The sequence below is a fragment of the Ahaetulla prasina genome, chromosome 2 (assembly GCF_028640845.1).
Source record: "Ahaetulla prasina isolate Xishuangbanna chromosome 2, ASM2864084v1, whole genome shotgun sequence".
Classification (NCBI taxonomy): Eukaryota; Metazoa; Chordata; class Lepidosauria; order Squamata; family Colubridae; genus Ahaetulla; species Ahaetulla prasina.
Window position 1 is genome coordinate 227022744 of NC_080540.1, and position 27129 is coordinate 227049872.

General features: G+C 38.7%; 2 protein-coding genes across 5 annotated transcripts in view; one reads left to right on the forward strand and one right to left on the reverse strand.

The window, feature by feature from the left end:
• Window positions 1-7636, forward strand: part of KIAA2026 (KIAA2026 ortholog) — a 59198-nt gene extending 51562 nt beyond the window's left edge. For 2 of the 4 annotated variants that reach the window (XM_058166255.1, XM_058166258.1), the window contains 3 exons: window positions 2140-2255; window positions 2375-2553; window positions 3153-7635. In XM_058166255.1, coding sequence (XP_058022238.1) covers window positions 2140-2255; window positions 2375-2553; window positions 3153-6766 — 3909 coding nt within the window. In that variant the 3' untranslated portion in view covers window positions 6767-7635. Of the gene's footprint in view, window positions 1-2139; window positions 2256-2374; window positions 2554-3152 lie in introns of all 4 variants that reach the window. The other 2 variants (XM_058166256.1, XM_058166257.1) reach the window with 2 other exon arrangements.
• Window positions 7637-13085: 5449 nt separating this feature from the next.
• Window positions 13086-25420, reverse strand: MLANA (melan-A). Its single transcript, XM_058166259.1, has 6 exons — window positions 25346-25420; window positions 24172-24228; window positions 22498-22592; window positions 17814-17910; window positions 16396-16500; window positions 13086-13410 (listed from the first exon to the last, which is right to left on the reverse strand). The coding sequence occupies exons 3-6, from the start codon at window positions 22569-22571 to the stop codon at window positions 13342-13344; spliced, it is 345 nt and encodes a 114-aa protein (XP_058022242.1). The 5' UTR covers window positions 22572-22592; window positions 24172-24228; window positions 25346-25420; the 3' UTR covers window positions 13086-13341.
• Window positions 25421-27129: the final 1709 nt, after the last annotated feature.

Genomic DNA, 27129 nt, shown 5'->3' on the forward strand with positions numbered 1-27129 from the left:
ACCCCAAAAACCAAAGCACTCAGTCTTGCCATCTGAAGCCTATTATTCCCCATCCAGATCCTCACAACCTTCAGACACCATAAGACTTTCATGGTGTTGCTTAATTCCCCAGTGGTGGACACATAAAATTGGGTATCATACACATATTGATACATCACCCCATGTGGACAGTTCAGCTTATCCAGTGGTCTCATGTTGAAGAGGGAAGGTTAACATATTAAACCCTGTAGCACCCCACATAATAGGGGCCAAGAGTGAGACTTCACCCAAACATCACTGGAATTAACAACAAAGGAAGCAGACCAGCATAACTCTATGCCGCCCACCAGCAATGCTCTGAACCAATCCAAAAGGATACTGTCACTGATACTATTGAAACCTCCTGAGAGGTCACGCCAAGCAAGAATGGATTCACTACCCCCATCCCGCCCAAACCATACAAAAGTTAGACCAATGCTATTTCCATTCCGTGTCTGGCTCTGACTCCTGGCTGAAAGGGATTCAGATAATTTGCTTCATTCAATGTCAATGCAACCACCTGCTCTACCATCTTCCCTAAAAAGGGAAATTAGATTGGATTAAAATTGTCCAATATAGTGCAATACAACAATGGTTTCTTGAGGGAGTGAATCAAGGCCTCTTTAAAAGACAAAGGGACAATCCTCTCCTACAAAGCAGAATTAATCATCGCCAGAACCCACTCACACAACATCCCCCAGCTGCTTTAATGAACCAGAAAGGACATGGATCTAAGGAGCAGGAGGCCAAGCTCATAGTCCTAAGGACCTGGCCACTTCCTCATATCCAATAGGTTCAAACCATTCCCAATTAACTGGACAAGATTCTGTCATAGGCTTCTTCTCTGGACTTGCAACATAGTTAGTATCCAAATGGGAATGAATCCAAGCAACTTTATTCAAAAAATGCTTGCACAAATTCCTTTGCATGCCTCTGTAAGAGGTTCTCCATGGTCTCTTTATCCAATAGGGCCTATGTCACCTGAAACAGTACTGCAGAGCAGCAATTTGCAAATGCAAAAAGGGTAGGAAAGTACCAATACTTCACCACCCTTACCTCTATTAATTAGAGGTATTAATGGCAGTGCTAACTTGTGTTCAGTTAAGTTCCTTATTGAGCATTAGCACTGCACTACCCATTTCCCATTTCATCTCCCTTTCATAAACCAGAGTAAAGGGATCTGTGAGAGGAGAGATTGGCGTAGGCATGATCCAATCCAAATCTTTAGCTGCCCCTTTATTTCAAGCGGAAACTAATGCTTCAAATGGACTATGCAGCAGACCATTAGAAATAACCACCAGCTCATTCTGAAACCACTCTGGGTACATCAGTCACCAATCCAATAAATCCAACCTCCCTGTAGTGAGTGGTGGCAGTAAAGAATCCCATAGAAATTGGGGTGTGATTTGACCATATCAAAGGGGACACTAAAAATTCCCCCAATTTTAGATCACATTGTCACTGCTCTGACAGGAACACCAAATTCAGAATATGACCATTCTCCAGGTCCAGCTTGATGAACAAGATCTCACAACTGGGGACCGCTGAGGTATGCCCCCTGAAAACTATAAGAGATCCTCTGATAACAATCGCCACACCCCTGCTCCAGAATCTCAGCCGATGCCACACTTGAAACTCAGCTGGGCAAATTTCAGAGAGGGCAAAATCCAGGCAGGTCTCAGTAATACATTCCAGGTTGACTCTATCATCAAATCATGAATGAGGAGGTCTTGTTATAGACCAATCTGGCGTTCTGTACCAGCAGCTGGATTTATGATTTATGTTACTTAGGCATTTTTATTGAAATAGACATTCATTATGTTATATAGTTTTAATTCTGATCTGTATTCTAAGTAATTATTAATTGGTACATACAGTGTAATAAAGTGACATTTTACAGTTAAAAGAGAAAAAAGAAAAAATTAATCATGTTGTAGTAGTTCAGTTCTATATTCTTTTTCTACTTTAATTTTTGGTGGAACACTAGACATCTCCTGCAGTAATTAATGAGAAACAGATTACTGCAAAATAGATGATCCATAGTGTTGTTCTTTCTGAAATTGCACATTTTATCTTTATTGATTAAAATTTACTCTGTAATAAGCATTTTCATATTTACAGGGAAGAGGGTATCATCGAAAGCAAGCTGTAAAGGAGCTCCACTGTACTTTGATAAGACTGTTAAATGAGTTATTACCATGGGAACCAAAATTAATAAAGGCATTTCATAGAAACAGGTAATTAACTGAATCTTTTTGGTAAATGTAAAATGTAAGAATTCACCAATCTTTTACTTGTTTTTAAATATTAATATGAAAAGAAAAAAAATCTTACTATCTGCAATATTCCATCAAAGGTCTCGCTTAAAAAAGGACTATGATGACTTCAGACGGCAACCGGATCATGATAAATTTATTAGAGAACAGTGGATTAATGAGGACAGTGAAATAAATATTGTCAAAGAAATTTCCAGTACATTTACCAATGAAACGTCAGAACACACAGAATTTTTTAAAAGAGACTATATAGATACGGGTAAGTGCTTTTCTTACCCTGTGATTCATTTATGGAGTGTTGGTGGAGACTTCAGCTGTCTTACCAAAATGAAATTTGATAACAAAATAATTATCTGTTTTATACTATCCATTTCTTTTGTTTTAGAGTATTGTGCAAATTCAGGCAACATTAATTACAGCATAGCCTGCTGGTAATTTTGACAAATCAATTTATATTGTTTTCCCAGGTCCTAATGGTAAAAAAAGTTCATTCTTTCTTTCCCGTTGGGGAAGAGAGGATGCTGATAGGTAACCCTGGCAAGATGTTTTTTTCATACTTTTGATTGAAACAGTTTCAGATTTTTAAACACATCCCCTCTTCCCCAGGATAAACAGTGAGATGTTATCTCTGTTGAGTTGGTTAAATAATTTCAGAAAATGTTTAAATATTAAATTGAGTATAAAATAAATGAAGATTTATAGAACTAAAATAATTATGTTTTTGAGCACATCATAAATTGTACTACCAAAACTTCTTTTGTTGATTGGAACAACAGTGTTAGTGTGCTCTGATCAATTAAGAATTATTGTTTGCTTTTCTAAAAATGCTTCCATTCTTGGTTCTTCTTTTCCTCCTAGAAGACATGAACTCACCAGAAATGGACCTTGGTACAGGAAAATCCAGACTGCTTAAAAAAGATTTGACTTGTAAAGAAATGCAGAAGATAGTGCCTAAATCTATTAAACGCCAATCCAAGCAAAACTATTACCTAGATGACAGCACAAATGATTTTTTACCAAGGAAAAAGCTAAAATTAAGCACAAATGATGCTACCATCCATAATATTGAAAAAGATCTGTCAACTGAGAGCTGCTTGAATAGGCAGATAGAATCTTCAGCTTCAGAATCATCGGACATGACAGACTCCACAGCATATGTACCACATTTAATAAAAGGGACCAAACCTATCCAGGCCTTGCTTGCTAAGAATATTGGGAACAAAGTGGCCTTAACAAGTCAGTTGCCATCTACAGTAGGTAGAAGCACTTTTACTTCTGAAAAACTGATTATATCAACAGTCAGTTCTTCTCCAATTAAACCAGAATTGACTTGCCAGACCAGTTCAAAGAGTTCTTTGCAAGTGTTGTACAAAATGCCAACTGGCCATTGCATGCCAGTAGACTTGCACAATAATTCAGTCAAGATTCAGATGCAGCCTGTAGTTGATGGTAAGTCAGGCGAAAAAAACACAGGAGAGAAAATTATGCAGCAAGTCCTTATTTTGCCTAAAAATTTTCTTATCCAGCACAGAGAAAGTAAAAGTGGAGCAAAAGAAAACCAACCCTTACAGCAAAATACAATTGAACAACAATGCATTTCTCTTCCACAATCAACAGATACCAACACTACTTTAGTCCCTTCTATTCCAGCTTCTTCAATAAATGCTGCTACTACACTTCTGCCTAACACAAATGTTAAAAAAAATATTATACAGTTGCCACAAGGGCCTGATTCAGTGAATAGAATTTCGCTGCTGCCCTCTGTCACTTCTAATAGTAACACATTAGCATCAGTAGTGAAAATGAACCAAAGCGAGACTGTAAAAATTACCAAGACTATCGTTTCGGCTGCCTCCTCCCCTGTTGCTTTACCTATTGTTTCTTCAGCAGTTCAGACTTTGACAACAGTATCACAGAGTGTGACCTCTTACACCAGTTCCTCCTCACAAAATACTGCTGATATTAGTGAAACAAAACAAGAGCTGAAAACAATCTGCATAAGAGATTCACAGTCTATCCTTGTCAGGACACGTGGTGGGAACACAGGAATCGTAAAAGTGCAAACAAATTCAGAACCAATTTCTGCTAGTAACTTCTCTCCAAGTTCTGTTTTTACATATGCACCCCATCTTCAAGCATTTTTAATGCCCAAATCCACACAGTTATCAACTTCTACTGTTTCAGCTGTGACAAAAGCGATACCTAGCTTCCCAACGCTTGCTCAAATGTCTCCAGCAACTTCTTCTATCCCAACTATTTCCTCTTGTGCAAATCCAAAAAAGGGGAAAAACACCACAGTCACATTTGGGCATTCTCATAATAGTGGTGTGGTGAATCAAGGAGTGTCAAAAACTCTACATGGATCCTCCTCTCCATTCTTATCTTCCATGTCGTCAAATATTGTCATGACAACTCCACCAAACAGTTCTGGTAATGCAGTGAGCTTATCTACAGAAAATGTTGGGCAGAGTTCCACGTGTTGTACTACCCAGGCTTCTTTTATTAATCCACAAGTCAATGTAAATAATGCAAAATATTCTGTTGCACAGCCTGAAGTCACTTCCATTACCAGCAGGGGTCTGGGTAGTGCCCAAGTTCAAAAACTTATGTTAGTCACAAATCCTTCACTTCTTCCTGTGTGTGGAGCTACAGGAGTCAACTTAATTCCTACTCCAACATCCACCGGTGTTAGTGCGCAGAAACTGGTTTTCATTAATACTCCACTTGCCAGTATTCAATCAAATGCAAATGTAACAACAGAACCGCTTAAACAGACTTTCCCTCCTTCCATTGGTAAGACATATGTTAAAAGCACAGAGAAACCTCAACTCGTCCTTCTTCCATCTACTGTGGGATCATCGTTAAAAGTAAATACGTCGCCAACTGTTTCTCAAGTAAAAGATGTAAAAATAGGTCTTAATATTGGTCAGGCCTTTATAAATAGCACGGGCAATGCTCAGAATGTTTCAACAGTTAACATTATGCAGTCTACAGCACCAAAAGATTTGGAAGACAAAAATAATCATAAGGTAATTTTCCCATTATCAACCAGTAGTAGTTTAGTTCCTGTATGTTCAAGTTTGGCATGTCAAAGCATTGCAGCAAAAGCAGTAAATACCATTACAGTAACCAGCAGCCCATGTTTAGACCCTACTTCTGTGACACTGAGTGGAACTACTACTGGAACACGCCCTACAATTTTGGCTGGTGGAATGGAACCCCCAGCAAAAATAATACCAGTTTTAACTACACGGCTGTCCTCCTCTAATATTGGAAGTACTATGGCTATATCGACTGTGAAAACAGGGCACCTAGCTTCATCTGTACTGATTTCTACTGCTCAACCAACAGTTTCTCATTCAAGTTTATCATCTGCATTTCAGTTGCCAGTAACAGTTTCTTTGCCTGGACCAGTGAATGGTGTCCCTAAAATGTTGCATACAGTCCCTCAATTGCCAGCAATTCCACCTACTTCACAATGTGCGCCCCATTCAAAAAGTCAACAATCCACACTAGCTCAGTTTCAGCCTGCGGGACTTTCAGCTGGAGTGCCAACAAATGGAAGTACCCCAAAACTTCAAAAAGCATCCCCAAATGCAAGTAAAGTGATTAATTTTTCTAATTTAGTTCCTCTGCCTTGCCCACCAGTGCCACTTAATGTAAAGCCAGCTTCAGCTTTCTCCTGTGCTCCTGGTACCACTACAATTCAGACTGTTCCATCCTCATCATCAGTAGTTAATAATGTAGGCAGCCAATTAAATGAATCCCTTATCCAGCAGAAAATAATAATTAACACCTGTACACCTTTGGCACCTGGAACTCAGATAATGATCAGTGGTACTCGTTTTGTTGTTCCATCTCAGGGCCTTGGAGCTGGCAGTCATGTTCTTCTCATTTCTGCAAATCCAAAAATTGGACCTCTCTTAACTGTTAGTAATGGCCATGGATTTCAAGGTGTCTCATTCGCTGCTCCTACTCCCCAGAAGACTACACAAGTAATGGGTAATTCCTTAAGCTGGCAGCCATCAAAACTGCCTTTAAAAAGCTCTACCAAAATTGTGAACTCTCTTGGGATTGCAAATCCTGTGCCTATTGTTCATGCTACTCCACAAATAATTGCCAATACTTCAAAGTCAGGCACTCCATCTTTTGCAACAACACTGTCTACATCTTTAGTAATGGTCACCTCATCTTCTACTCAAACTAAAACAACTTTAGCTCCTGCAACCCATACTAGTACCTCACAGCTACAAAACAGTAAGTCTGTATTGCACCTAGATACATCTATTAAAAAACTGATGGTCAGCCCTGAAGGAGCCATTTTGAATGCTATAAAGACTCCAACATCAGAAACGTCATCTCTGTCTTCATCCTTCTCTGCTGACCTTATTTCTACAACTAAGAATTCTGCTGTTGTCTTCCCCAGTTTTCTGAACTCCAGCATAGGTGTCCCAGACACAGCTGCATCTTGAATTTCACGTAAATGAGCCGTTGAAATGTTGGGGCATTTGTATGTGTGCGTGCGTGTGTATGTATATAAAATTAATTTATAATTGTTTTTTTAAAGTACACTGTTTGAAACATCTGACTTATGTCCATGAACCCAAGGCATGTAATGGCATGTTTTGAGCAGATGAAGCAATGAAGCAAAAAAATATTTTTGCATATCATTGAGAATTCATGAGTGGAAGGGATCCAGGATGACAGTAGATAGCAGCTACACAGTTTGCCGTTAACAACAAAATGTTACCTGTTAACATGTTAAAACATCTGTCACATCTCAAGAATTTGTGTACACAAAGGCATCATTGGTTTTTTTTAAAAATTCATGTTAGATTGAGAATCATTTTGGATTTCCTTTTTTCAAAAAATGGTGAGAAAGCACTTCTTGAAATATCTTTCAGAGCAAAACTTTTAAAGGCTTTTATTAAACTGGGAGAAAAACTGTTCAGAGAGATAGAAAGCAAAGTTTGGTTCTTGGTTAGCACATTTACTGGGATCTGTTCTTTCTCATAATTTAGAAATTTTCTATTTTGTTTTCAAATATTCCCATGTTCTATACTGATGTGTTGTAAAAATGCAATCTATGGTGTAAAATTGTACATAATCCCAATTCCTTAACAGTATGGACTAAACCATGTGTAAAAAGAACTACTCTGTCTTATTTATGTTTTGTTTACATAATGTATAGTTTTTTAAGTATTTTAGTAATTTTGGATAAGTGTACTGTTTAGCAATAATGCAGAAGGATCTGTATGTAATAAACAAAGTTGCTGTATTTCTGCTTCATGATACTCTGTGGAGAAAGGATATTTGTCAGTAAGATATCTGTATACTTGCATTAAGAAATCAATGGAGGTTTCCAAATATTACATAATAAGCACACATATTTAGACATGGTCCAATATAACATGGCATTTACCCTTAAGAAAATGGCACACAATTATGATTCTTGTTTTTCAACCTTTACAGCTCTACTGTGTATCATTTATAGACCTCTTAAAGTGTTATAGTAGCCACAGAACATGAATATTTATTCACAATTTCAAATGGGTGATTAAAAGATAAACATTTCTGTTTGTCTTGATTAAAATAACAAAGAAACTAACTAGCTAATACACTATGATGTACAATAATGCAATCATTGTGAGGTAGATAATGAAGAGAGTTGACTTTGTTTGAAGAATTGCTGAAATTGAAAATATTACTCAGTCATCTGTTCCTCCCCATAAGTTCCACTCTATTCATACTTTCATTAGGATTTCACAAACAAAGACTTAAAGGGCACAGTTTGCATCAAAATTTTTCCCCTATCCCTCCTTCCTTTTGTGGATGTATGTTTAGTTGTAGTTCTCATAAGACAAGTATTAGCAATGCAGTAGCCGCCAACCACTTCAAACACAACCAATAGCTCTTGCCACTTCAAACCACCTTCTGTTCTTTGTTTTCTATTATATTATATCATTGCAAATTCAACACACTAAGTATTTATATCTGGAACAAATCAGAGAGAAACCAATGGTTTGTCTATGAGTTGTATCTTCTGAAAACAAGCTTCATATGGGTGGTTTGCAGCTGTACCTCTTGGATAGAATCACTGGATCTGTTCATGGCTAAGCACCTGTGGATGGTGGCCATAAAGCACTCTTAATCTGAAATTTACTTCCAGATTTCAAAATTAGGATTTCCTCTTGGATCAGAAATAGGAGCACTGTGATTAACACAGAACTATCATAGTAAATAACTGTCAAAACATTTCTCTCATTAAGATTATTTAATGCTGCCTTTAGGATTATATATTAATATATTCCCATAATGCCAGCTAGTAATATATAAAAATCTTAAAAGTGTACTTTTTGCAAACAAGGATCTGAGATTTAGATTTTCCCACCAGAGAGGACACGGAGTGAACCTTAGAATATATCTCAGATTCATCTGCAATTTTATATACAGTAGGCCTGGTTGATTCCATAAGGCAGGGGTGTCAAACTCAAGGCCCAGGGGCCGGATCCATGTGGCTCCCACAAGCTCCATTTTCACTGGCAGAGGGTGGCAAGAAGCCATCATAGCTGAAAACGGAGCTTGGGAGCCCATTTCGCTAGCAGAGTGCTCGGGCCACCACAGACCCAGTGACATCAAGCTGGCCACACCCACACTGGCTATGGCCACCCTGACCCCCAAGGTCAAACACAACCCTGATGCAGCCCTCAATGAAATTGAGTTTGACACCCCTGCCATAAGGTAGAAGAGTATACAGGTCTCAAACCTTTCCAGAAGCCTTCTGAAAATTCACCCTGGTTTACCTCCTGGTTTGGAACAGCATCTTGAGAGTTCCAGTTTTCCCCACCTGTTTCCTGGGGTACTTCAGTTATCATCTTCCTCATAATCCTGGTGTATGAAAAAGATAGCCTCTTATGCCTCAGGCTGTCTTTCTGAAAATTAAATGGTAACGCCCCGCTCCCAAAAAAGGAAATGATATTTATATTGCAATCCTTTGATCATATAATTAAAAAGTTTAAGACAAGATTATTCTTCTTTGGCATGAATGGCAGATGTGGTTACTTAATATAAATTCTGAACTGATACAACGTTCTTTGCGACTTGGACCTCTTGTTTCTTTACAGTTGCTTTACAAATAACTAGGAGTCAGGTGAGAAATAAATCTATGGTGTCTTTTTCTTAAAAATGAACTCGCGCCCAGGAAATAATAACTACATCCTTTCTTAATGCAATTTTCCAGATTTGTTGCCTCAGGTTTTTGCTAGCTACAGAGGACATTGTAACTTGTTGCTCTTTTGCTAAAAGTGACCAAATTTAGATTGTTTAAGAGGGCATAACAGGGAGAGAGTTAATAAAGTGGAGTTTTATGTTCCGAATTCAAATCCTGTATGGTAATTTTACAATAATGAAAAGGTTATGAATCTATAATATAACCAGTTAGATCATTCATCAAACAGGTATTCATCAAGCACAATTACCCCTAAATATATAACCAACTGCAGTTTAAGTATCTAAATTTGAATTAAAATTGCCAGATTTAGATGCAAAGTTAAATGCATATTTGTTTAATAAAACTATTTTTAAATTTTCTTTTTTAAAAGCCCCTAAATGGTGTAAGTGATATGCAACAGCGATGCATATCATATACAAGATTGCCTAGTTTAATGAAAAGAAGGACTAGGGGAGACATGATAGTAGTGTTCCAATATCTCGGGTTGCCACAAAGAAGAGGGAGTCAAACTATTCTCCAAAGCAGCTGAGAGTAGAACAAGAAGCAATGGGTGGAAACTGATCAAGGAAAGAAGCAACTTAGAACTAAGGAGAAATTTCCTGACAGTTAGAACAATTAATCAGTGGAACAACTTGCCTGCAGAAGTTGTGAATGCTCCAACACTGGAAATTTTTAAGAAAATGTTGGATAACCATTTGTCTGAAATGGTGTAGGGTTTCCTGCCTGGGCAGGGGGTTGGACTAAAAGACCTCCAAGGTCCCTTCCAACTCTGTTGTTGTTGTTGTTGTTGTTAGAGCAAAATACCATGGAATACGGAACAAGAAAATGCCATCCTCACTCAAAGTTCATTAATGTGAAAATGCTGACAAATATAGAGACTAAGGGAGACTGAATGTTGTTATCTAACCCATAGTGTCCCTAAGTATTCCTAGCAATAACCTAGCAGTAACTCACATAAGGGTGTGAGTTAGCGGAATCTAATTGCTGAAAGACAAACCAAACGATAATAGTAGACCTTTAACAAATCCTACTGCAACAAAACCTGAAGAATCTAGAAAATGAAGAGCATATTTTTATGATTTTCCAAAGTCCATTCGACAAAATGCAAATGATTGTTTCAGGAGCCTTTTAATACCTGATTAAGTGCACTATTTCTTTCATATTAATATTTGAATTGTTTGTTTTCCATTTCATTTTGGGAATATATCAATATTTTGCTGTGAATTATTCTGAATAGGGTTTCAAAAGAGCATAATGTTGATAGTTAATTACTTAATTCCCTCTCCAAAGCTGTTCTCCTAGCTATTCTTTCTCTCAGTACAGGTAGTTCTTGACTTACAACAATTAATTTAGCGACCCTTCAAAGTTACAACATCACTGAAAAGAGTGATTTATGACCATTTTTCACAGTTATGACCATTGCAGCATGCCTATGATCATGTGATCAAAATTCAGATGCTTGGCAACTGGTTCATATTTATGACCCTTGCTGTGTCCCAAGGTCATATGATCCCCTTTTGCACCCTTCTGACAAGCAAAGTCAATGGGGAAGCCAGATTCACTTAACAACCAGGTTACTAACTTCTCAACTGCAGTGATTCACTTAACAACTGTGGCGAGAAAAAGTAGGGCAAAACTCAACAAATTCTCACTTAACAACATAAATCTTGGGCTCAAAGCAATAGCAATAGCACTTAGACTTATATACTGCTTTACAGTGCTTTTACAGCCCTCTAAGCAGTTTACAGAGTCAGCATATTGCCCTCAACAATCTGGGTCCTCATTTTACCCACTTCCGGAAGGATAGAAGGCTGAGTCGACCCTGAGCCTGGTGGGATTTGAACTGCCAAATTGCAATCAGCCGGCAGTCAGCAGAAGTAGCCTGCAGTACTGCACTCTAACCACTGCGCCACCAAGGCTGCAGGGATTCACTTAACAACTGAAGCAAGAAAGATCACAAAATAGGGCAAAATTCACTTAACAAATGTCTCACTTAACAAGAGAAATGTTGGGCTCAATTGTGATCATCATAACCTTTTAAAAGCATTTTTGTACAAAGGAAAAATGCTTTTAAAAGGCTCTGATGATCCCAGCTGAGTTGCCTGATCGTCAGAGGCTTTTTTTCCTTTTAAAGGCAAAAAAAATGCTTTTAAAAGAAAAGAAAAGCCTCTGACGATCAGGCAACTCAGCTGGGATCGTCAGAGGAGCCTTTTAAAAGCATTTTTACAACTTCTTCAGCCAAAGAGGTTGTAGAAAAAATGCTTTTAAAAGTTAAAAAAAAAGTTGGCCACGCCCACCCAGTCACATTACTCTCTCCCACCAAGCCATGCCCACAGAACTGGTAGTAACAAATTTTATATTTCACCACTGACTACAACCATATCCTGAAAGTGAATGTGTGCACATTTTATACCAGATTGGACAGGGCTGAAGATAGACCATAATTTCAGATCCTATTTTTCTTTAGACAACCTGCAAAATTAGAAGCTGTTGAATATACATAGGCACTATCAGATGACATTTTAAATACAGGGATAGTTGGTTTGCATCCTTTAATACAGGGGTAGTCAACCTTTTTATTCCTACCGCCAACTTTTGTATCTCTGTTAATAGTAAAATTTTCTGACCGTCCACCAGTTCCATGGTAATGCGCCATGTATCGTCGTCTGCGCATGCCTCTTGCGCATCGTGGATTGGGTTTGGGGGGGGCACCGGCTACTGGCTCTGCTTGTCTGTTACAGCTGGGTGGTGTGAGGGGAGATGTGCAAGCTATTCTGGGACGAGGCTCTTTTGCTTGCAGTCGCACTATAGCGCCATTTAGTTTCACTTACGTAACGTGAACTAAACTTATGCACGGGCAATGCAAATAGTATATTTTCAGAAATTTAAATTGTCACGGGGAATTTTATGAAAACCTAATCAAAATGTTTTTAAATAATGCTATGATTTTTTTTTTTAAAATCAATTAAATTAAAAAAAAGGAAAGTGCTTCAGTATCGGACAAAACCCCTACCACCCACCATGAAAGCTGGAACGCCCACTAGTGGGCAGTAGGGACCAGGTTGACTACCACTGCTTTAATATAATGTCTAAAAGATAAATTGCCTCAGATTTAACTCTTGGTAATTTATATAGACACATTCTTGCAGATTTCTTGGCATAATGTAGAAGTGTTTTTCACTGTGTTCTCCAAGGAAATTTCTATTTCCCAGTTTAGTTCATAGCTCTGGATTTTCTAGGTGGTTTCCACAATCCTGATGAATTTTCTAAATCATCCAAGGTTAGCTAAATTCCCTTTTTGTTTATGGAGATTCTCAATCATCCAGATCATGATTGTCCCAAAGGTGCTTTTCCAAAAGGCAACTGGACTTTCTTTATTTTTCTCTGAAGACGTTTTGCTTCTCATGCAAGAAGCTTCTTCAGAGCTGCAGAAGCTTCTTGGATGAGAAGCGAAACATCTTCAAAGAAAAACAAAGATGTCCAGTTGCCTCTTGAAAAAGCACCTTTGGGATTCTCTTTTTGTTAGTATTGTCATGGATTTCAAGAATACTGAATACTGGTTTTGTTTTTTGTAATATTTATTGTATATATAAAAATGAAACAGCATGTTAAGGTTAATCTTATATTGAATGAAGATATATAAAATGAAGATACATAGGCTATAGCTTCAACATCTTAGGCATTTCATGCAAAAGAGGACAGTTACATTTTCTTGAGCGAGTATTTCTGAAAATATTCATATTAGCTTGCGTTTTCTCTCCCAGAGGCTCCTAGAAATTACTTAAAGTAAGCAAGCACTTAAGTAATTCCTTCTGTTTATGGTGCATATGGTGGTGGCAACAGGCTGCTGGAGCTCTTATCATAGGCTGGTGGGGCATCTGGCACCTGTATCAATGAAAGTTGAGTAAGGCAGAAGTTAATAATATGCAAAGAAAAGTAAAACTTCAAAATTCCCAATGCAAATATAAAAATGTTTCCGAAGAATAATCCTCCACCATTACCAATTCCCAGAGGCACAACTGCACAGGCAATATGTGAAGGAGTTATGCAAGTAATATATTATTGCATATATTTCATGATTCGTATTCATCAATTGTTGTAAGCATTCATTGTAAGAAATAGTTTGTGTATTTTTTATTTATTTTATTTATTTATTTTAATTTTAATTTACATTTATATCCCGCCCTTCTCCGAAGACTCAGGGCAGCTTACAGTGTGTAAGGCAATAGTCTCATTCTATTTGTATATTTACAAAGTCAACTTATTGCCCCCCCCCCAACAATCTGGGTCCTCATTTTACCTACCTAATAAAGGATGGAAGGCTGAGTCAACCTTGGGCCTGGTGGGATTCGAGCCTGCAGTAATTGCAGGTTGCTGTGTTTTAATAACAGGCTATCTTACAGCCTGAGCCACCACGGCCCACGGTGTAGTGGATGGTAGCTGGAAGTGTGTGTTTGTTTGTGTGTGTGTGTACTGTTGGTTGGTTTCCAATGTAAAATGATGCATTTCTGTTCATCTAAAAGAACCAAGTATTTAAATGAAAGATTAAATGAACGATTTCAATGTTCAATATTCAACCTTTAAATTAAAAAAAAATGATTCCCATGAATAATCTTCTATATCAGGGGTCCCCAACCCCCGAGTCATGGCCCATTGCCAGGCTATCGCCTGTTTGCAACAGGGCCACACATGCAGCAGGCGAGCATGTGTACGCACATGCAGTTCCACTTGCACAAGCAGCAAGCTGCTCGTGGGACCTCCAGTTGTGTGATGGGCGTGCACACTGGCTGCTTGCACAAATGGAATTCCATGCATGAATAGGCACACCTGCCACTCAGACAGAACCATCCCCTTTCCCCCCTCCGCCAGGCCTGCCAAGCCAAAAAGTTTGGGAACTGCTGTTCTACAGAATAGATCAACAACGATTGATTCATATTTCTCATCACTATAGCCAAGAATCCATTCTTGGGAAATGACTTTTCCTTTTCATGGGCCTTGGATAGTAGACCTCTGGTTGTGTAAAAGAAACATAAACCAATCAAGGGAACATTAGGACAGGAACGGTAGGCATGTTGTTGATCTTATGCACACCCCTTACAGATCAGCTACCAAGCAAGAGAATGCCACCCTGTCCAAATCTATCTCTATCTTTTAGAACATCTAATATACTAATTTTTCCATTGCACAAACTGACTAAACTAGAGAAAATAATAAATTCATTGGATATAATTGACATCAAAAAGGACAGATGCCCAGAAATCACTAGAATATTTCAAGCGCCCAGACTATCTTGTCACTGACCTCAAGGTGGCAGCTTAAGAAAAGGAATTTCAAAAATGAATTTAGTAACAACATAGCTGAATTAGAATTCGAAGTTTTTAACATAATTTCTTGTAGATTAAATGATTTGGCTAAGTAGCCAAAACTAAAAAGTAGTTCAGTCAGACATCCTTGTATTGTCAGTGAAAATGTACAGTATAGTGTTTATACATTTTGACTGACAATACAAGGATGACTTATTTAACTAACTATTTTTTAATTTTTGGCTACTTAGATAAATCTGTTTCTTTTTACTATCCTGCCCTTCTCTTTCTCTCGTCCCAAACCTGTGAATCTAGAATCTGTGAATACAGAAGATTACCATGTGTGAATATTCTAAAAGGAAAAGCCTAGAGGGTCTGCTTCCCCATTCTTTCTGTCAAGTCCCAAGAGGGCAAAAGGGAACATTTGTGTATACAGAGCAGTGTTTGGCTCTCCAGAACTATTTTTCTCTAAGCCAAAACCCAAGACACAGTCACAAAATGAGGGAAAAATAACTGCTCCCTCAGTCATCAAAGAATCAGATGAATTATGCTGTAATACAAATCTTTAAGAAGTTTACTATCAGGTAAATAAGTGTAATATTCTGATCACCATTGGCTACTCAACAATGCCAATTGTAACTGAATATATGCAATAAAAATGGAAACATGTTTGTAAGTAAAATGTAAGCCTGAAGCAGTTGAATGTCAATTTCACACAAGCTTTCTGCTGTTTCCCTGAAAATAAACCCTAGCATGTTTTTACATGTGTGCCTAATATAAGCCCTATTCCCCTCCAAAAAATAAGCCCTCCTTAAGAGCTTGCGCAGCCGGCTGCCCACCCATTCCATCTGGTTGCTCGCGGTGCCATGGCCACAAGGCAAGATGGAGTGGAGCTGCCCCACATGCCCCACACTGACTTAACTCAGGGCCCCCACAGCCAGGTCATCCTGCCCCAACACCTGCCCCAACACCTGCCTCACAGGAGTAGCACAGGCAGCCGTGTGCAGCAGGAGCCCATGTGACTGCTGGACCACTTCTTCTAATTGCTCATGGAGCAGGAGGACAAGGACATGTTGTGGCCATGGCCCCGAGGCGAGGCAGGTGTTGGGGTATGAATGACTTGGCTGGGGGGGCCCTGAGGTAAGCAGGGTGCAGGGCAGGTGGGGCAGCTCCACCCTCCAACCTCATCTCATCGCCATGGCATCGGTATGTCACTTGGCCTCCTCCTCCGCTGTGGCCACAAGCAAACAGAAGAAGTGGGCCTCCCCTACATGGGAAAAAAATAAGACACCCCCTGAAAATAACCCCTAGTGCTTATTTTGGGGCCCAAAAGAAAATTTTCAGGGAAAAGACGGGTATATAATAGATATTGCCTGCTAGGAGCAATGAATGCAGACAGAATTTTTACTTCATTTTTTTATTTTAGTATTATTTCATCCAATCTATATCCAGCCCATTCTTATTTATTTTAGGACACGTATCTCTTCTAACTCTCTTTTTAAACTGACTGTCTAAATTGTAGCCTCCTGAAGCATTTATCAAAAGTAATGATAAGCAATCATCTTACCATATGACTATAGCTGCTGGTGTATTCCCGCAAGGGCAATTTGGAGTCACTGAGGGAGCTTCTGCCTTCTGAGGTGGTCAGAGAGGCCAATCCAAAATTCTTACTCTTTGGCACAAAGATCAATATTAGAAAGAGTTCAGCAGAATAGAAAGGCAGGGTATTAAACAAATGAATAGAAAAGGAGATGCGGAAAGGATCTTGAAACGCAAAGAGGAAAACATACTGCAACTTTAGAAACACTTTTTCAGCAAGAAGGGATAATACATTCTGATTATGTTAAGACAAAATGATTAACTTTCCCATGGCTATTGAGTAACTCAACTCATAGCTGAATTTGTCTCCCAGGATTAACATCAGTGGCTGTTCAGGTTTAGTGTGGATTAAATGTTCCCAACCTGAAGGGCTGTGGTTCAGATCTCTTTAAATTTTGGATGCAGCTCTCAGAGAGCCATCCAAATTTGCTGGCAAACCATGATTTTTCAGATTACAGCAACAAGAAATTATTGAATATATTGAAGTAATCATTATTTCAACATATTCTTAATTGAATCAAATTTGATTTATGACTGAATCTAATTTGTTGTACCAATTTGCTTCCATGTATAATTAAAAATCCTGCTTTTTACCGTACTCACAAATTCCTACATGGCATGGGGCCAGCACATTTGAGAGACTGGCTTATTCACACAAATCCTTTCTATTACATCAGGTCAACCAGAGGAGCATGCTCCAGATCCATCTTTTGGGAATTGTCATATAACGGGCCCAAAGAATAGTTGGACCTGCACTCTAGTATCATACTGCCTTGAGATTTGGCTGACCCCAACACTGTTCCTCTTTCAGAAAGCCTTGACAACCTGGTTATCTTCCCTGCAATAGATTAGGAGAGTCAAGTTCACACTACTGGTGAATGATGCATTGGGGAATCCTTTTGATTAGTTAGTTGGAACATTTTTATGCACACACACACACACACATACACACATTGCATTTCCATGCGTTTTAATTCCTGTTGGCTGCCCAGAATCACATTGGTGAGATGGACAGCCACTTAAATTGATAAAAATAAATAACAAAACTTTGAACACGTTCTCCACAAAATCAATCAAGGTTCATGCTAAGTGAGTTACCCATGTTGTCCAAATATAGCGAACAAGATTGTGGCTGACCCAGCTAAGCATATTGTGTGAATGTAATTTCAAAAGGATTCTTTAAACAGCTCCAGACCAGAGTGTATTTCCTTTGGCAATGATTTGTTACAGAATATTTTTATGTATCAAGGAAAAAGAGGAATATCACCTGAATCAAATGGTATGGATTCTAAGTAGACTTGAGTTTAGCATATTTTGTAGAAAATAAACAGTGTTCAAAAAGGTGGGTCTAATGAATAATGCAATAAGAAGGCAGTTTATTCTTACCAAAAGCCTTGTATAACCACTGTGCCTTTTACAACACCAACAGCCAAGAATCAGTAAAACTGCAAGAAGAACTATTAGAATTCCAATACCTGTAGCCCTGTTGAAAAAGACAAATTAATCTAATTACTACTAAGGAGCTGGAATAACTATTCTACATTTCAAAGGTACATGCAGAAAAAAAGTTACTTCAAGCTTTACAAAAGATAGTTTTATCATTTAAATGGACATAAAATAACAGTCGTTATTAATAAATGCATAGTTGTATAAGGAATCTATTAATATTCAAATATTCAGAGAAATTTCATTTATCTATGAAAAACTATATGCTAGAAACTCATGATCAGTTACAAACAAACGAATAAAGATGGACTTTTGATTATTGCAACTGGTTCAGTGCATGGAGAGTCGAGTCTCTACAAATGTGAAATTCATATCAGTTTTCATATAACATGCTGAGACATTATGTAGTTAAGACTAGTGCAATATTCAAATACCAACCATGGGTTAAATTGTGGTTAAGGATTACAAACCTTAATCTTAATTACAAATCATCATCTGTCATAGATTTATTCATTTTATTTCATGGTCCAATGTCTCAACTAGATTAGAGTTGGGAGGGCTGTTAATTCTATGTTCTGTCCTTCAAAGATAGAGACTGAATGCTAAGGCAACCACCGACTGAAATTCCTCTAGCTGTAATATCTCTATTAATCTGTCTCTATAACTCTACAGGAAGGTGTGAAAAGGTATGGAGGGAAACTCAGCCTGTGTCCTGGGGATTCTGGCCTTGATTAGACTATCATATTAGTTTATTGCACTGTATGATATAATCTATTATATTATCTTATATTCAGTTATTATATTTTTTGTATATGCTGTAAATTACCACTGAGATGGTATATTAATGACATGCATGCCAATTTATTTTATGAAATAGAATTATTTAGCAACTATTTTAAAAAATCAGGAAATGTCTGCCAGTGTCTTGGTAGACCAGATCAAGAAATCAAGAAGGATGAAACTGCTATTATTGAGAATCTTGCAATTATTATTTTTTTGGCTGCATTTATTTATTTATTTATATTTATTTTGTCAATTATATATAAGATAACAGGTAAAAGTATAAACATAATTTGGATACATGAAAAGAGTAAGTAAAAAAAAGGAATGTTAGGACAGGGACGGTAGGCACGCAGGTGCACTTATGCATGCCCCTTACAGACCTCTTAGGAATGGGGTGAGGTCAACAGTAGACAAGTTTAAACTTAAAGTTTTGGGGGTTTGGGGAAGAAACTACAGAGTCAGGTAGTGCATTTTAGGCAATGACCACTCTGTTACTGAAGTCATATTTTCTGCAATCAAGTTTGGAGCAGTTTACCTTGAGTTTGTATCTATTATTTGCTAGTGTATTGTTGTGGTTGAAGCTGAAATAGTCATTGACAGGTAGGACATTGTGGTAGATAATTTTATGTACTATGCTTAGGTCAGATTGAAGTCTGCATAGTTCTAACTTGTCTAAGCCCAAAATTTGGAGTCTAGTGGCATAAGGTATTTTATTACGAGCAGAGGAGTGGAGGACTCTTCTTGTGAAATATCTCTGGACTCTCTTGATTGTATTTATGTCCGATATGCAGTTCCAGACAGAAGAGCTTTAGTCAAGGATTGGTCTAGCAAATGTTTTGTATGCTCTAGTTAGTATTACAATATTACCAGAGAAGAAGCTACACAAGATTAGGTTAACAACTCTTAATGCCTTTTTGGCAATGTTGTTACAGTGGGCTGTGGCACTTAGATCTTTAGAAATGAGTACTCCAAGGTCCTTGACAGAGTCAGGGTCATCTATAAGGTCATGTCCATCTAATTTGTATTTTATGTTTTGATTTTTGTTTGCCAATGTGCAAGACAGAGCATTTGTTGGTTGCTATTTGAAGTTGCCACTTGTTAGACCAATCTGCCACATAGTCAAGATCTTTTTGAAGGGTAGTTGCATTGTCTGTGGTGTTGAATAGTATAACATCATCAGCAAAGAGAACACAGTTGCTTTTAATATGACCGCAAAGGTTATTTATGTAAAGTATACAGAGTGTTGGACCTAAAACATTGCCTTGGGGAACACCACTATTAACAGGTACAGGATTTGATAGAGTGCTTCCTATTTTGACCAATTGTTGCCTGTTTGACAGGAAGGCAGCTATCCATTTATATAGGAGTCCAGAAATGCCATAGGATTTTAGTTTTAGAAGTAATTTGTCGTGTACCACCAAATCAAAAGCTTTACAGAAGTCTATTGCTTTGCCCTGATCGAGATGTGTAGTCCATATGTTTTTGCAATGTAGTAGTTGTAGATTACAGGATAATTTTTTTCTGAACCCAAATTGTTTGATAGAAAGTAGGTTGTTTGTCTCTAGGTGGAAGGTGATAGATTGGTTAATGATTGATTCCATGACTTTGTTGGTGACGTAACATAAAGAGATTGGTCTGTAATTTTCAACTAGGCTAGGCTCTCCCTTTTTGAAGATAGGTATGACCTTGGCTTGTGACCATACGTAGGGCAAGGTGCTGGTACTGAAAGATTTTTCAAAAACTATGCTTAGAGGTTCTGCAACTGCAGTGGAAAGCTTTTTTAAGAAGTATGCACATAGTCCATCAGGTCCAATAGATAGAGATGGTTTTTGATTGCGTAGTGCCTTTTCAACATTGTCTTCTGTAAAATCAATATGTACAAGATCGCCGTAATCATTGTAATTGTCTGTACTACGGCTGGGAAATATTTGGTATATGTTGTTGCTGTTTACAAAGACTGAGCCGAAAAACGTGTTAAAGAGATTGGCTTTAACGGTTTCGTCAATACAGTCTACGTTGTTTGATCCTTTTAGGGGTGGGAGGGATCTTGAGTCTTTAAGTTTGTTGTTTACAAAATTATAGAAGGCACGGGTGGATTTTGTGCGTAGGTGGTTTTCTTCTTGCTTGATGTGATAATTGTTACATTCAGTCTTTATTTGTTGGCATAGATTTTTGTAGCAGTTTTTGAAGTTAGCTACATAGTTTTGTTTTTTTGTCAGAGATATTTTTTCTGGATTGTAATTTCCTTTTTGATATTGGTAGTTTATTTTTTTCTGGTTTTGTGGGATATTAGTGGTACATAAAGTTTAATGATTCTTTTGATTTCACACAAGAAAATGTCGTAATAGTCATCAGCAGTATTACAGCCAGAGAATAGATTTGCCAATCAAGATATGAGAGTCCATTGTCTATGAGATCATAGGTGGCTTTTTTAAAGTTATAACAGGGAATCCAATCATTATAATTTTTGAGAGGGTGTAAGTTGAGACAAAAGTCAATCATGCTATGGTCCCTGTTGGAGAATGGTTCTTTTATTTGTAGTTCATAAATTGAATTTAAACTGTTGCAGAAGATGAGATCAAGTGTTCTGTCCCCTCCCGGCCTCGGCCACGCGAGCTGGCGAAACGAGCCAGTAATTGAGTTCACGGCTGCTATCAGTCCTGGCAGGGAATCTGCAGCTGCCTGCCAAAGTCTCCCTTATCTTGGGGTTGCCGGGCAACCAAGAAGTCAGTAACCCAGGCCGAATGTTCAGCTCAATTCTCCACGAGTCAAAGAGTTCAGCTCACTTCTCCATGAGTCAAAGAGTTCAGCTCAATTGTTGCTCGTCACGGAGCAGAAGAGCAGCCAGGGCTGCTTTTATACTCTGTGGGGTATGGCTCCATGACTCAGCACTCTCTAGGCCTGCCCCACCCCTTCCTTTGTTGTAGCCACCTCTCGTATCTCCAAAACCTGGGATCCAGGCAGGCCTGGTTGCCAGCAGCCAGGTCTGGAGGCGTGGCCTGGGGGGAAAGAGTCAGGGGACGGAGGCCTCGTTATCTCCTCCACCTGGCCTGCCTCTGGCTCCTGGAGCTGAGCCAGAGGAGCCGGTGATCCTGAGGTAAGTTCTGATGGCCCTTCGCCCTCACTTTCCGAGTCACTTTCTGGCAGGGGGCCCGGCTTGGGGGGTGCAGACACAACATCAAGGCAGTTGTTGAGTCTAGTGTTGTTAGTTACTAGCTGAACAAGTCCTAGATTAGTTACAGTATTGTACAGGGTTGCATGCATAGGTTCAGTTGTACATTCATTTAGGGCCCAATTAATAAGTAAGTTAATGTCACCAAGAAAGATTATTGGGTGTGGGCAGGAGGTTGCCCAGGTTAGCATCTCCTCTCCTTTCTTATATTTTTGTGAATTAGGGAAGTGCTATCGTAGTCACTTAAAAAATGCTGTTGTGGACTTAAAACATGTTTTTCCCTTCATTGCTTTGATAACAGAGCTCCCATATTTCTATCAGGCTCATCTTCCTTACTCTCTATAAAACCAACTAACAAAATAGCCTGTAATCCTGCACAAATGTGGATAAAGGTTAGTTGCATTTCCTGGTACTGAAATGCTGGGTAAATGGCTTACCCATAGTTAGTTCATAGTACAATCTAGAATAAATTTTGCTATATATTTTCAATCCCACAACAAAATGAGTAGCAATTATTACATGCCTTTGCAATTGTGCAAGTGAACCATATGTAGTACCAGGGAATCAAAACAGGACACAGAAGAAAAGCACTCACTTCTGTTGTCCTTTCCCCAAATGAAAAGAATATATTTCACACTGAATTTTTTTTAAATGTCCCAAAATGCTTACTCTTCTGCAGAAAGAGAAGTATATCCCTTCCCCCTACCAAAGTTGCCATCTAGGTAATGCTCTCCCCTAGGCATCTTGCTTTGTTCAGGTCTCACCTAAAAAAACAAAGAGAGCAATGCCTGGTCTGTACAATACATTTCCATAAGATTTTTGAAATGAAATGCAAAAATATAGTCTTACTTTTCCGCAGCATGAAAGGTGTTTTGACGTAACTATAGTACTGCACAAGCAGCATCATGCTATGTTCTCATCCCCAACCTTCTGAGGAAATCTAAAAGCCTCTTTAGATGTTTCCATTTTAAAGTACTATTTTCCTCCTTTCCACCAACAAGGTTTTATTAGGGTTATGATCCAGCAGGCTTTATCAATGTTGGGCTTGGTGCTGTGGTCAGGAGTGGGACTCCTGCCTTGGTTAGACTACAACAGGGGTCACCAACCTTTTGGACCTCAGGGACCACTAAATTCATAATTTTAAATCCTGCAGACCACTAATATGATCTGCCTAATGACTGGCTGGGTGGGCGTGGCTAGGTGGTCATGTGACTGGGTGGGCATGGCCAACTAGATGTCACTCATGTGGAGGGGCACCTCACCAGCCTCTACTCACCCCTCCCCTCTCAGTCACTCCTCCCTCCCCAGGCTCCTTAGGGCCCCAACAGGAAGCAGTTGCTGGAGCTAAGCAGCCAACATGAGAAACAGTTGGCAAAACAGCTGGCTCAGTTCAAATTGGATGGGACCAAGAAGAAGGCTCAGTAGAAGCACCTCACTGAGGACTATGAGCATCGGCTTTCCAAGCAGAGGGAAGACCTGCGGGAGTGCAAGGCCAGATACCGCTGCCTGGAGGCTCGGTGGCTGAGATGGTCAGCCAGTTCCAGGCCATAATGCAGTCCCACTGGAACAAGGTCCTCCGGCTCTTCGCCACCAGCAGCACTTCCCTCCAGCCTTTGCCCAAAGCCCCGCACCAGGAGGCTGAAGCAGACTCCAAGTCAGAATTTCTGTCCCCTTTCGACCCACACAAAAAGACCCTGAAACGGGAGACTCTGCAGCAACACAAACGTTCATTGCATGTATCTGTCCCAGGGGCCATAGTTTGAGGACCCCTGATTTAGTGCACTATAAAAATTGCAAATAATTTTTCTGTGGACCACCAAAATTTTCTCACGGACCACCAGTGGTCCACGGACCACCAGTTGGTGACCGCTGGACTAAAAGACCTCCAAGGTCCCTTCCAGCCCTATGATTCTATTATTTCTATCAGCTACTTCAGGCTTTTGTTCCTCCTCATTTTCAGTTGCTGAGAATAGCCCTCCATGGTAATTTTGCCTTGGGCCTTAAAAGGAATGAGGCACTCAGCTTTCACAGAAATATCTCCCATTCTCTCTGCCTGGTGCTTTCTGAAGTGCTTGTTAGAGCTTGTGCAGATTCCTTATAAACATGGCCTTTATGCTTTTGAAGCTTTTGTACTGCACTTTTTTATTTAGAGAATGCTAATTTGATTCTGCCCAGAAGGCTATTTTCATTTTAAAAAGAAAGCTTATGTGATACAAACAATGATTGATTCTGTTTACATATTTCAAAGAAGTGATACTTAGAACATATGATCTGCCCACAGAATGCAACAATTCAATTAAAAATGAAACAACTCACAGAAGAATGTGAAAGGCCTTTACTTACGGGGGAAAAACTGGAGAGCAGCTACCAATCAAGTCAAGCTTGCTGGACAAATGCTTTCTAATCAGTATCAGAAACACAAAAACATGACTCTAGGTTAAATCGTGCAATTCAGTTTTGCTATCAAGAGCAGATTATCCAATTTTCAATGGTATCTGAATGTAAAACCCCTTTTATTTATAAGCTGAAGAAATGTGATTCAAGTTATAACAGGTAAAAGGATTTCAGATCTTGGTTTTATATCTTATATATAGCTTCTGATAACTCTGGGGCAAGTGCACCAGACTGGTGTTTTTACAACCATATCACACAATATATTTAATGTGTAGTGGAACAAGTGTGTCTCTTTGGGAAATAAAATACATGTAGACAAGATTAAAATGTCCATGCTACAAGAATGGTATCTCTCAACAGAACCTATTTCTCACTTTTTGCATGTTCTGTGTACTCTCTAAATCTGATCCAGAAAGTGGATGTGGAGCAGACATTGAGATATAGGAGGAACTACAATGAAGGAACATGGAAAAAATCCATAGCTTGAACTCATTTCATTTTGTATATATCCTGTAATCAAGAAGTGATAATGAGCTTTGTTAAGACTTGTTTTCTCTAATGTCATCATCTCTCAAACTTTTTAATGGATTTGTTTTGTTGTCATTTATATAAATACCCAAAGAAAATTAATCATCCATACTAAATCAAGCTGTATGGTTTAATCTAATTTGTATGACTCCAGCCTTAGACAAATATATACACACTTTCTGTTAGCTGCAATTACGCTAGTAAATCCAATTAAAGGCAGTAAACAGGCTAACATTCTGCAAGATCAGAATCAAAACAGCATTAATTCATTTAACTTTATTTCAAACAAAGACCACACAATCAAAAAGCAGCAACAAAGAAAAGCACCATAAAAATTCATTAGTTTTGATGACTGTCTATTTACATGAACATAAAATGTTAGTTAGTTTTAATATTAAATTTTAAAACACTAAAATCTGATTTCACAATAGTCTAAAAACAAAAATGTGGTATTGTCTGATAGCAAAGTAGTAAATTATCACTGAAGTAAAATAATGACTCCACCAATTGCATCAAATTTATTTTTCAGAAATAAGGAATCGTACAGAGCTGAAATCTAATATAAAACCTAGCAAACAAAAATTCTGACTCTTACCAGTTCCTATACATCCAGGGTCTGGCTGAGCTATGAAAGGTTTTCTCATTTTTCCTTAGGATTAGCTAACTCTCATGACTATCACGAGTGAATTCCTGGCAATACAGCTTTTGATCACTATAATTGGCATGATTTAGCTATAAAATGGCTTTTATTCCTCAGTCTAACGTCTCCCCCACTAGTTTAAACAACTTAATAAGTTGTTTAAACTAGTCACCTTTCTTAATCTAATGCTCTCCAGATGATCTGTCTGGGCATTTTGGGAGATAAATTCCCAAGACATCTAGAGAAAACAAGCTGAAGAAGGTTGTTTTGACCCTATAATATGGTTGCCACTATTGCTACTGGCTGCAAGTAGCATAAACTTGTTTTCTTGTTGTTTTAATCTATTGGTTCTGATTTTTTAGGGCAGGAGTCCCCAACCCCTGGGCCCACTACCACCAGCCCCCGACTCATGTGGCTCTGTTCCCCTCTCTCTCCCAGCTAGGCTGCTAAGCCGCAAAGGTTGGAGACTACTGCTTTAGGGCAATGGTTCTCAAGGTGGGCCATATTTTTAAGAGGCCAGTCTTTTTTACGATACAGTTTAGCTTCATAAACAGGGAAAACCGTAAAGTACCTTTTCCTGGCTAACAGGGACTATAAAGGGGTGGTCACAGAGGTAAACGAGGGGGCTATGAACAAAAAAAGGTTGAGAACCCCTGCTTTAGGGCATATCAACTCATTTTTCCACATGATCAACTTTCAGATATTTGAAGACTGCTACTCTATCTCCCCTCAGCTGTCTCTTCCCTAAATTATGCTTATCCAATTCCTCACAAGGCTTCATTTCTAGACCCCTTATAATCTTTATAACCAACTTGTCACTGTCGGTTTTGAACTGTGGCGTTCAGAACTGGACACTGTACTCCAAATGGGACTGATCAGTGGATGGACAGAAAGAATTATGTACTGTGATCTGACAGTGTTCTCTTTGTATCAGCTACTTATTAGCAGATTACAATTATCTAGGATTCCTGAATGTATTGGACTTCATTCTAGCTAGATAGAGCAACCTATCTTGTAGAGTGGTTGTTGTAGGGAAAATAGGTGAAGAGAGCCCTAGTTGTGCTTCTTTTGGCTCCTGAATTAAAGATAGGATGCAAAACAAACAAATACATCTAAGTTGCAAGACTCAGTTCTGTCCACTTCTACATGGGAGTAAGTTCAACTGAACTACAGATATTTCTCTATAACACGGGTGTCAAACGTGCAGCATTACGTTGCCATCATGTGATGTTTCACGATGTTTTTTCCCGTCGCGGACTGGAGTGGGCATGGCTTGTGCATGGTACATTTGGCCCACGGGCCCCCAGTTTGACACCCCTGCTGTATAACATAGAATTAGCTATACATTATTAATTAATTCAATTTAATTTATATGCTGTCCCTTGCTGTTGAAGTGACTCTGGGCAGCTATATACTCTCTTTGTATTATTTTCAGTTCTTGAACTTTTAGTACGAGCTCTGGGAGTTGGCATTAATGTTCAAAAATGAATTTCCTCATTGGTGAGTATTTATGGTACTGTTGAAAGCTTTTTGTGCTTCACAACTCTCATAAAAGAATGTGGACCAGATTTGGTTTATGTATACATAAACAGTTCTTTGTCAATGTTAACAGTACATAGTCACAAATAACCCATGTGACAATATAACTAATACGTTCATATCTTGCCAGGGGCTGATTTAACATTCAGAGAATTTAAGGTTCTAAATGTCAGTGGTCTGCTTTTCTTAGGTGCAGTGAG

What these genes read in the sequence shown, in the direction of transcription:
- MLANA (XM_058166259.1), bottom strand. Translation starts at nt 22,571, where the DNA reads ATGCCTAGGGGAGAGCATTACCTAGATGGCAACTTTGGTAGGGGGAAG. An exon ending in ACTTCTCTTTCTGCAGAAGA is followed by an intron (nt 17,911 to 22,497) that starts GTAAGCATTTTG and finishes CTTTTTCAACAG; the next exon opens with GGCTACAGGTATTGGAATTC. An exon ending in CCAGCAGCTATAGTCATATG is followed by an intron (nt 13,411 to 16,395) that starts GTAAGATGATTG and finishes TCATTGATACAG; the next exon opens with GTGCCAGATGCCCCACCAGC.